This window comes from Macrobrachium rosenbergii, chromosome 13 (genome assembly GCF_040412425.1).
Source record: "Macrobrachium rosenbergii isolate ZJJX-2024 chromosome 13, ASM4041242v1, whole genome shotgun sequence".
Lineage (NCBI taxonomy): Eukaryota > Metazoa > Arthropoda > Malacostraca > Decapoda > Palaemonidae > Macrobrachium > Macrobrachium rosenbergii.
Genome location: NC_089753.1, coordinates 21,910,089 through 21,922,131, shown reverse-complemented (window position 1 = coordinate 21,922,131; position 12,043 = coordinate 21,910,089). Strand labels below are relative to the sequence as shown.

The 12,043-nt window shown below is 36.4% G+C and overlaps 1 protein-coding gene across 47 annotated transcripts in view; it reads right to left on the bottom strand.

The window, feature by feature from the left end:
- The window catches only part of LOC136844994 (zinc finger and BTB domain-containing protein 14-like), a 256,025-nt gene that overhangs the window by 212,652 nt on the left and 31,330 nt on the right, over positions 1-12,043 (bottom strand). For 2 of the 47 annotated variants that reach the window (XM_067114547.1, XM_067114549.1), the window contains exon 6: positions 6,514-11,679. The exons of 41 other annotated variants lie outside the window; for them this stretch is intronic. In XM_067114547.1, the coding sequence (XP_066970648.1) occupies positions 11,452-11,679 (228 nt within the window). In that variant the 3' untranslated portion in view covers positions 6,514-11,451. Of the gene's footprint in view, positions 1-88; positions 4,866-6,513; positions 11,680-12,043 lie in introns of those variants that run through there. 4 more of the 47 variants (XM_067114543.1, XM_067114544.1, XM_067114546.1 and 1 more) reach the window with 3 other exon arrangements.

Below are 12,043 nucleotides of genomic sequence, written 5' to 3'. Positions count from 1 at the left end.
TTGTAACTAAGCTTAAATCATTTTTAATAAATACAGTGCATACCCACCCGGTGCAACTTCCTATCAGTGACTTGAAACAAACTCATGGACGACTCATTTCCTTTATTGTACAAATAAAATACATTTTCAAATTCCGGTTGAATGGGTCTGTGAAAATCCAAATATTTACAAATATTTTCACAAAACTGTCAACTTGACAATTACAGAGAGAGAGTTTTCACAAAACTGTCAACTTGACAATTACAGAGAGAGAGAGAGAGAGAGAGAGAGAGAGAGAGAGAGAGAGAGTGTGTGTGTGTGTGTGTGTGTGTGTGTGTGTGTGTTTGCAATCAGTTTTAAGTTTATGAAAAGGTTAACAGGCCCTTGTGTCCCAATGTGATTTTAAAATATAAAACTTTCAATAACAGGAAATACTGAGAGTGGAACAGAGTTCATGTGTCACAGGTAAGTTTTACAAGCAGCTTTCTTAACTCATAACAATGAATAATGCATACAGTGGGAAAGATGTTTTTTCAAATTACACCACATCCTAGTTTACAGCTTCAGTCTGCATATAGTAGGTTTCAACAACTTTTAAAACTAGAACAGAGATATCATGCTTTTATATAAGTTGTAAAGTGTACTGTGCATGCTACTGCAAAGCACTTATACTGGTTAAAACCCCTGACTCTTTCAGAACTGCATGGACTAAATATCCCATAAAATAAAATTAACTATACAGTATTAGTCTATGAATTTTTATTACAATACTACTGAGAAGTTCAACCCAACAATTGAGCTAAAATATTCACCTCTCATAAGCCTGGCCATTAAATCATTCTGAATTTATCTGTACCTTTAAAACACAGAGTATACAATAGCACATTTCACTTGTAACACTCATTCATAGACTTTCACACTATTGCGTAACAACCCAGCTCTAATAGTATTCTTATGAAGAACGCTTTCCTCCCAGCGCTGACTTTTAATTTTTTAATACAATTGATACAAAAAGACTAGTTAAATCACAGATTCTTCCAAACACAACAGTGCACCCTTAAAAATTATTCAAAAGTGAACTACCCCCAATACGATCCCAATTTTTAACACGGAATCAAGATTATGTTAGCTGTAAAATATAAAATGTTTTTATACAACACAGACCCACTGCAGGTGAAACTAACTGATATATCAAAGTGCCAGTACAAATAATTATCATAAGGACAGCCATTACAAAAGAAGCTAAAATTTCAACAACCTATTGAATCTATATACACAGAATATTAAGGGACAAAAAGAACATTTCTTCAGGCAGCGCTCTGATGCGTAAGCATATGACTTTTAAGATTGCCTTTCTGGGAGCAACGGTACGAGCAAACATTGCAGCTGTACGGCTTCTCCCCAGTATGGGTATAAATGTGCTCTTTCATCCTCTCCTTCTGAGATGCTCGATACGAGCAGTATGGACACGAAAAGGGCTTTTCCCCAGTGTGGATAAGCACGTGTCTCTTGAGATTCTCCTTGGTGGTGGCTCGATACGTACAGTGCAGACAAGAAAAGGGTTTCTCTCCAGTATGGGTGTGCATGTGGCGAAGCAAGTGCGTGTAGTTAATGGTTGTGTAAGGACAGTAGTTACAGGAATGGATCTTGGCGTTGGTAGCGAGGCCCTTCCGAGCTCCTGAGGCTCCTCTGACGGCACCCGTCCTCACAGCATCACTGTTCAGCCCCACCTGTTGGTTATGGCCAACTTACTCATGGTCATAATTGGGTGCTTTTCACCACTAAATGACAAAACTATCTAAACAAATGGAAATGAGAGCACTGTCATCTAACATGGAAATGAGCAACATTTCAAAACAGGAATATCAGAACTAGTTAGGGATTTTAAAACTCAGAACTAGTTAGGGATTTTAAAACTCTTGTATTACTAACTGAGCATGTAGAATTTCAAGTTATTGTGAGAATAGCATAACTTACATTACTTCTACTTTGCACACTTCTCTATATCCTGCACGTTTCTAAACCAAAACCAAAAGTTACTGTTGGCCTGGAGGAATGAGGCAAGAGAATATGACTAAATAATAACTTTAGCTACTGTATTGCACTTTCAAGAACTTTGTCATTATTCAGTTACATTTACCAGTTATGTAGGGTTCCAACTGCCTTCTAGTATATTAAAAAAATGACCAGAATATAAGAGTACAATGAAAAAATAAAGAATTTCAATAATCTTACTTCAAACCCATTATCTTTAAACCAGTCAAAATGAAAGTGACACCAAACAGAAAACTAACATCTAGCAATTCATGATTTGTTAACAAAATATGACTTTTTCAACTGTATCTGCTTTACAATCGCTTCCAATTATCACCAGGAAACAGGAACACGAACCATTCAGTATAACACTACAATTTCAAAATACCAGATGTGTTATGCCACAGTACTGGGGTACAAATAATACAGGATACTTTTCTCCTGCTCTTCATAAGATACCTCAGAAATTCAATGAGAACTCATCAACCACAACCCTTGTAGCATTCCCCACAAAATTATCAAGAAAAAGCATTAACTTGAAGCAGTCTGAAATAGGATACGTGAAATGTTCAAGCTTATCACTGCTTAATCATTTAGTATAATAAAGAGTTTTTTCACCTGAACCACCTAAACCTCAAAAAATTCATGGGAACAGTCCAAAGGGTTTGTTTCTAAGCTCAATAATTTCACTTTAATTGTTGGCCTCTCAAGCATTTAATAATTTGCAAAAAAATTCTGGAAGAACAGATAGATACTTCTGTCAAAAGGTGATGCAGGCTTTCCCATCTGCACCAGCAGTCCTACGAAGAGAAAATGATTGTTTCCAAAACTTATTATACTTTTCTGATGGTTAAAGTAGGTCCTCGACTTATGGCGGGGGACCCGTTCCAGCGCTGCAAGTTGATTTCCGCTGAAGTTCGTGTTTCACGTTATCAGCGCTTGCAAAGCAAACTGATGTTGCATCAAATCACAGCATAAATAACTGTGAACTTTGGTACCACTCTTCACCATTAGGCGCTGTAAAAGCACCGTAAGATCGCATCAGCCATAAGTTGGATAAACTTTCAACTCTTTGATTGTTGTGCTACACTCATGTTTTCAGTATCCTCTCGAGGTGGGGTTGTGAGGGGTATTCCTTGATCATCCATAAAATAAATGTAACCAATTCAAAGACAACATAAAATTACTTCAAAGCATTTTTTTCTTTAAATACATAAAGAATGTCAAAATCCCACACCAGGCTGCACGACAGCTGACTTGCATTACAAACTATCTTTACTTGGAAGGGAGGATAACTATGACCCTTTAGATATTCTGCAATGTATAAGCTGGCAGTTTTGTTACTTTCTTCCTTGATTAAAATAAACTAATATAGAATGTACTGAAAACGTATTGGTTCTATAAGGGAAAATAAAAGGTTAAAACTTTCCAATGATCATGAACTTCCTGGTCCTCTCCTCTTTCCATCTCAATAATATTGAAGTGATATAAATTTTTCTTACTTCTTCAGTCAGATGATTGATATAAAGCTATGGTAAAAAATATAACGGGGAAAAAAGGGGGGGGGGATTGCATCGTAAGCCAAATGTACTTCTCCTAAGGAGGCTCTTTCAGATTTTAGGACAGTCAATTCTTGCATGGATACTCTCCCCAAAACTATAAGGGTTCTTTGCAAAACCTACTGTGCTCTTGGCAGAGTTCACTTGGAAGCTTTGCATCTAATATCTGTTCTTCCTTTCAACTTGGATTCCTATATATTTCATCCTGCAATGAACAACCTCTTCTTTACTCCTGATAATACTTTGGCAACTGCTTTCAGCAGCTTCTTTATTGAACGATACCTAAACTGTCTTCACTTGAAGGTCTAGCAATCTGACCAGTCCTACATATCCATTCACTCAAGAATGTGGAATTCTCAGCCTTTGTCTGTAATCCTTGATTATTCCTTGACTGCTAAACCAGCCTATTTTCAATGGTGGTTGTCCCCATTAAAAAGGAATATCTTTGGAAACACCTCTTTTGCAGGGACCAAATTTGATTTGGAAAACCATTCCCTTCCAGGTCTCTTTCAACGAAACTCATGACCACAAAGAAAACCAACACTTGTAATTAACACCTGGTTTTGAAAAATTATCAGACTCATCAAAAGTTTAACTACTGGACTCGACAATAATCAGTGCTATGTGAAACTATAATAAGTTCAAATCACTTACTTCAACCTATTTTTTTAAGGCAATAACTAAGAGTACAAGAAACTCAATGCCCTATACAGATAATGATCAATCGGACAAGTAATTCAATGCCTTGCAGAATTAACTATACAAGAAACACTAGATCATGGCTTGTTTATTAACTTGTGAGTAGAGAGGAATAAAGGAGAAAGAAGTCCATTACAGTTCACATTCTTTTCTATAATGGCAAAATGCAGCGAAGAAATATATTTACAAAATAAAACTACATTCAGTGAATGACACTGTAGATGCCATTTTCAATTAGTGATGAAATACAAAAGACGGAAATAGATAATGACTCCATAAATACTAGATATTTTCAGCAAAAGATACAACCATAGCCAAGAGAACTACGTATAAAACTACTTATAATTTATCTGAATGATAACTAATTGTGTGACTGCGCAAAGCTCCTTTTTGGCGAAACCTATGAGAACAGAACTGGCATCCAAAAGGCTTTTCTCCAGTGTGGACACGAATGTGTCGTCTCAGGCCAGTACTATAACCTGTGGAATAACTACAGTAGGGGCAATGATGCATCTTGCGTTTGGGAGCTGTGTTCGTCCAAGCCACCACCTGTGCTCTCGTTCCTCTGGTCCTCCCATCAAAGTTTGGCAGCACCTGCAGATAACGCCCCAATCAGTGTTCTTGGAAGCAAAAGTCACCTTAACCAACAATAAACATAAGTATTCCAACTCCAAATTCCTATCTTACTCTAATATTTTTCTGTAGCACAGGTGTTCTTTGAAAAAAAACTAGTACACCGCCATTCATGGTACAATCCAAATGTTGAGACCTAACAAAAAGAAAGGAACCTGCGAACAAGTGAAAAAACACCTCAGCATTCACCATTTTTTTTTTTGAGAACTCATGTGGATGCATTTATGAAGAATTCTAGACACTCCAAGCCTTGATACCAAGAATACAAGTCTCAAACATCTGATATACATTTGCTTTAAATACAGCAAGTGTAAAAACACGAACAAGAAATTTACCTTTAAACTTATCACTGTCATACAAAGTTTCTTTGTTCCCTACAGATAATCAAATACTTCACTCTATTTCCAAAGCAAAATAATAAAATACTGTGCAACCCATTAATAGTAGAACAAGGATACTGCACTACTTTCAAACTTTTGTTTTGGTCTATTTGTACTTAATGTTTTGATATTTTTTTCTTAAATTTCTTTCACTTTAATCCAGTATGGCTGCTGTGAATACTTTCTAAATTCAGTTTATTCTTACATCTAAGCCTTTGAGCAACTGTAGAGTATATTGTCTCATTTATTTTGGGTAAGGTCCCTCTCTCCGAAGCACTGCCAGTTTTCTTATTCGTTTGCTCTTTAATTTTTAGACTAGACTGCATTGCGCATGTCTGCTCCCTGAGCTTAGCATATTCATATCTGACCCGGCAGCCTTTTTCCTTGGTTAGAACATGTCTGACAGTTTGTGTTTTTGTCAGTTGGCATTTAAATTTCATCTGCATTTTTTGGAATATAACCCCTGGTTTATTCAAGGATATTTGTCAGTTAATTACATGGGATCATGATTCGCTGACGCAAGTGTCAACTTCTTGTCATTCATTCTGTCTACATCTTTCTCTGTGTTAAGTGTACACATCAGCCTTCAAGTGTCCTTTGTTTACATATGCTGATTGTGGTTATTCAAAATGTTATCTTTCTGCACTAAACAATGCTGTATTTTAAATACCTTTCATTTCACATTTCCAACTAAGAAATGAAAGGGATTACAGGGGCAGAAACATCAGGTTTGGTATCAATGACCTATTGTGATTGTACAAAGATAGAAATGAGTGTCATCTGAACTTACATTCTAAACATTTGCAGTAGTAGTAAAGTTGTGTTCCAGAAATCGCTTAAAAAGAAATCGAGATTAACATTTCTCCTTTGAAGGTAATGTGAAACCAAGCACAACTGCAAAATTCAAATTATAACTACAGGGACAATATTCTGTTACCCACCTTTTCACCTAAGCTGTCATATGAAGACTATAAAGACCGAAAGCTTTTGAAAACAGCAAACACCAGCTAAGACTGGTAATCTAAGATCTGTACCCCAGAAGGTCCCTTCTTCCCAAAAGTTGCATTCCTATCTCTCCCCATACCTAGTCACTCATTGCCCATTACAAGGATCACCTTCACTGGCATCATCAGAAAATCCACAGCTGTTTTGTGTAATTCTAGAAAAAAAATTCAGAAGCATAGGCCCACGAGGAGAAATAAAGCTTAGGTATACAATCAAAAGCAAACAAAATATGGAACGTATATTTCCTTAATAACAACCATGATTTGAGCTTATGGCATATTGCCCTTCTTATCCTTGTAAAATGTGAATTCTATATACAGTAGAGTTCATAACGAGCCCATGGGGGACTTGTCTGCACTTCAAGCAACGTTCATTATAAATGAGCACTCTCGGAAAGTTTGGATTGTTTGTTCTCATTTGAACACAATGGAATACAAGTTACATACACAGTAATTTTTACTTTTACAAGATGGTGACCTGTCTGGAGGTATACGGTATTTTTTACTTCGTAAAATCGAAGCGATAACGTGGATCCCCTAGTCAGTCAAATTCCATAACCCAGAATCAATTTCTAATTGATGAAGGACCCAATATTTTAGGAAAAAGGTTACTTGATATGGTGTTGCTTGAGAAATGCAAGAAATTAACATTCTATCTCCAAACATTAAACTTTTGGTGAACAGCTGTCAGTACTTTCAAAAATGACAGTTTCTATCTGTTAAGAAGGATATACTGTACCTAAAGATAGAAGCCTGTGGAAAATCATTAAAGTCCTGAGGCCAAGGGATTTTTGCATGTAACTTGGAAGTAGGCTACTAATTGTAAAATATCTTCCATGACTTGCAATATTTTTTGAGATGCTTGGCTACTGCAACTCAACCAATTACATATCATGAAATGTAAATAGTAAATTGGCAACTTTTACATCTCCTCCAAAGGTAATGTTGATATCAAATTCTAAATAACAGATGTTCCAACCTTTTAAAAACCAACAATGATTTCACTCAGTTAACTGCTACTTGCAGTCCAAGTCCATCCATCACATAAAACATGCACTTCAAGCATCACCAAATTCCTGGCAACCTTTCGGCTACAGTTAAGCAGGTAGAGTGGAGTGTTTGATATCGTAATGAAATTAATTTGATTAAACCTAATAAAATGTTATAATTTGTAAAGTGATATACAATTTTACGGTCAAAACATAGAGTACTGCATTATATTTAAATATAACTTCCTAGCAGATTAGCTGAACTTCTTTCTTTACATAACAATGATGCAGTAATGCTCAACACTATCACAAAATAACTGTCACAAGTTGTTTGGATGATATACAAATAAAAAGCTTTACTGGAATCCAATCATTTTCATTTATCAGTACATCAGTATTCTCTTCCTTTTAGAAAAAGAGAGAAAGAGCTGCGACTTTGGATCATGATACGATTCTAGAATTCCCTATGAAGGTTCAAACTCGACCGAGTGATTAAGCATATGTCGCACTAGGTGAGACTTATGTACAGTACTAAAGGAACATATAGTACAGGCAAATGGCTTCAGGCCAGTATGTGTAGTCATGTGAGCTTGCAGACTTCCTTTCTGAGTGAACTTTTGTTGGCACACTGTACACTGCAAAAGGCCTTTCTCCAGTGTGAGTACGTAAATGTCTCTTCATGCCAGTACTGTGCAAGGTTGAGTATCTGCAGTAAGGGCACTGATACAATTGCTTTTGCCTTGGAGCTTGCCTTACATCTGTGATCCACTTGTTTAAGGATGGCTTCGCACACGCCCTGGATGGTACGCCAGCAGTCTCCCTCACCTGTAGATGATGCCCAGCCAATGTCAACAAGGATGCCGTGGTAGTAAAAATAAAGTACAAATCACCTATCATGTAACACCAAAATGTACATTCTCTTTAACTTTCATAGTATTTTCAAAAGCTTGGCAGCAAAATTTTGCTGCAGTAGGAGAAGGATCCTGTAATGGGCTTAAAGGCAGAAATCTTACTTTCACAGAAGAAAAAAGTTGAGACTTCAAGTTCCTTTAGAATAAAGGTGGTAGACTGCTGCACAAATCAGTTATCACATCTTTTCAAAACTTTGGCAAAATTTCAAAGCCTAACCAACGAGGTGTCCTAGTTTCAATGCCATGATATATCTATATTCCCAGCTACATGTGGATATAATAAGATCCCATACAGTGCTGATTTATCAAGTTTTTTACCAAACTGAACAAGAGTACAACTGCAGCAATGGCTTGAAACACCAAGAATATTAGCTATACCACATGAACCTCGCAAACATCACAGAGTATACGAAGTCAGACAATATTGACAGAAGAATTCAATCACAAACTTATGCACAAAAAAAATTTTAAACCCACTTGCAAAAAATTCCACATAAACAAAACTTCCCTTTGGATACATAATCAAGAGCTTTATGTGGCCAAATTAATATTTAAAAGGCATAACTAACCTTTTAACAACTTTGAACAACTACAAAGCAAGGCAATAACTACTGTACTGTACATGGATTTTAACTGCTGATAAACTGAAACAAGAGAACAAAAAGCCAGTAGTAGTAAACTACTCCCCCGAGAAGCTAATAACCCCATTTGATATCATATTTACTTCCTGTTATTGAACTGAGCCTCATTATTAACTAATTAAACTACTTAACCAGCACCAGATCTCTGGTAAGAGTGAGAACTACTCAGTTTCATTCAGGATGTGCGACCAGCAACAAAAGCTGTATCATCCGAATATTATTATCTCAACAATTAGGTTACTGTAAAGGCTAATAACAACAAGGGTCCCAAGAGACTAACCTCAAGAACACCGGACACAATAGGTCTATGCTCACCAGAACTCTGTAATATCATCGATCTTCACCAATAATCATGGACAGAGACTAAGATGACTATTTTCTTATGATTTTACAAAAAAAAGGCTAAAAATCAAAAAGGGCTGTCAGGAAACAGACACACACAAATTATGAAAGAATGATCAAAACCTATATCTCGCACGTGGTGACAAGTTGACCATAAATACTTTAGCTATTACTGAACTTTTCCTCTTCGTGGATTCTACCTAATTCTAACCATTTCCTTGCCAGTTCTCAAAAGATCGTAAGTGCATGATGAATCAGGTTTGTCCTTTTCCGTTAAGCAACAACTTCCACCTCCTTTCTGTTCGTTTATCACAAATACGTACATTTTTATTACAAATAACTATAACACAACTGACTGGCTTTCATCTTTTTTTATCATTTACAGGATATTCATTGTTATACATGAAGCAACTTGCCTACAAAAAACACAGACCAAGCTACAACATTTAAAATATTAAAGGAAGATTTGACAAAGAATAAGGCCATCAAGCTCTCAACACACACACAACCACTCAATTCACAGTTGATGGTAGCACTTTATAATCTACAAAATCACCAGGACTCCAGTTCATTTTCCACACTGACAGTGACAATGACTGAAAAACCACTATAAAATATAATGAAACTTTTAAGTTAAAATTCCCTACTACATAAGGTTTGTTCAAAATAGGTATCTCAAAGGAAACGGTTTGTTTGTGATTTCTTGAGAATAATAGAAGGCCAGCAGCCATTCCTTGGTATAATATCTCTTCGTCAATATTCAACAGAGAAGCAAAGTAAAATTAATCACCTAAGCATTAAAAATAAACTAACAAAGAATCTGTTTCTATGAGCATTGTTCTGTCACACCACCCAGGAAACATAATAAACTCTTCTGTTCTTTCAGAATCCTCAGCTCCAGATTCTCCGTAATCAAAATCAAAAAGCTCCAGAAGTAGTGGCTCATGTAGAAAATTTATGTACCACGTTCCTCATTGATATCCCTTTCACTGACTGTTCGAGTGATGCAGCAAGTGTTTCCTTAAATGCCGATTTAAATTTGACCTTGTAACAGCCCGATAATTGCAATGAGGACAAAAAAATGGTCGATCGCCAGTGTGGGTGGACATGTGTCTTTTGAGGCCTGTGGTATACATGGTGGAATAGTTGCAATAGGTACATCGATGTATCTTTCTTCGTGGCATGCTAGCAATCCCAACTCCTAAATCTTGAAGCGCCGGTGCCTCGTTGCCATACCCCACCTGTAGGGGATGTCCATTTGGTATCAACAAGAGTTATCATCAAGGTATGCTTCTGGTGTAAAATATAACCTGTGGCTACACTCAAGCTTAGTGCTATCCATGACACATTTGATGATTCTTGACTTTGAGAACTGTTCATGGTCAGTAATATCTATCTCTAGTCAATCCAATATTCTTGTGTGTATTAATGCATCCCAGTGCAGAGACGGCATTGCATTAATAACTTGTATGCAATCAGACAATGAACTTTCACTAACATTTTCACCATTGCAAATCCTTTGTCTCACTTCATCTAGTTATTCAGTATCACCCAGACACCATTAATCTTTGACTGAGGACTAGTGCAAGGGGAAACCCATTTACATCATGTCTATAGCACTCTCTCACGTGGCTACAAGTCTTTAACCACTTGCACTTATTTACAAGATTTAGAAATAGAAGCAAATCTCTTTAAAAGCCATTTATTGGGATTGGCTGCTTCACATGTACTATATCAATGGACAGCTAAAAAACATTCAATCCAATTAAAGGGATTTACATACCTACCTAACAAATAGTTTTAAATTAAATAAGGTTTACATCAAGAGATCTGACAAGCACTTTTAAATCAGCATGTATTTGCTTTATATAAAAATATTCCATACATCAGGAAAACTAGTTTTTCAATCACTTACATACATGGCAGACTAAGACCACAATTATCAAAATAAACAAGATTTAAACTTCAATGTTCAATTAAAACTTCCACACACACTAACCCTATTTATACATTTTTTTCATAAAAACTTTAGTGCATACAATTAGAACAGACCTAACACAAATCATGCATTACAATCAAGAATAATCAATGAAGTACTACATCTAATATCTCACTTTATACAAATACCTAGATTTTACTTCATGCTAAAGGACTCGAAAAAAGTGCACGGCAAGAGCTAATAAGTCATGTTCACTTCTGACAGCATCTTTTCTCAGAATATCTGACTGCTGTGTCCAGAACACAGCCACTCTATTTGCTCCCTAACTGCAGACTACGGCATCACTTCTGAGGAACTCCCTTCTTCATGTGCGTAAAAATGTGCGTCTGTAAGTTACCCTTCTGGGTAAAACGAACAGGACAATGGGGGCAGGAGAAGGGCTTCTCCTTTGTATGGATCCGGATGTGATTAGTCATGTGTGTTTTCTTGTTGGTTACATATAGGCAGAAAGGGCAATGGTGAAGCATCTTGCGAGTCCTGTAGATCCTCTTCCTACCGGCATATACCACCTGTAAGGTATGATACCCATCTTAGTAGTGGTACCATTGGCATTTGGTTTTAGTAAGGTAAAGTACAAATAATGCTATACCACATAACCTTTGTGTTACTCATTCAATTTAAGCTATACAGGTGTTTCTGATGTGTGTGCTTCTGATCACCCAAAATTTAGACCCATATTTTACCACTGAAACAATTCAACATTTATCTTGAACAATACACTGTAGCTGTTTTGCTTTTATGGAAAGCAGAAGAATCAATTTATCCAAGTTTCAAATCAAGCATATTTGAAAAATATGCTTCACAATTCAGGTACAGTACGTAGTTGTAACAGCAATTCATGATTTCCTGGCTGCTCATATTCCAGAAATGTGT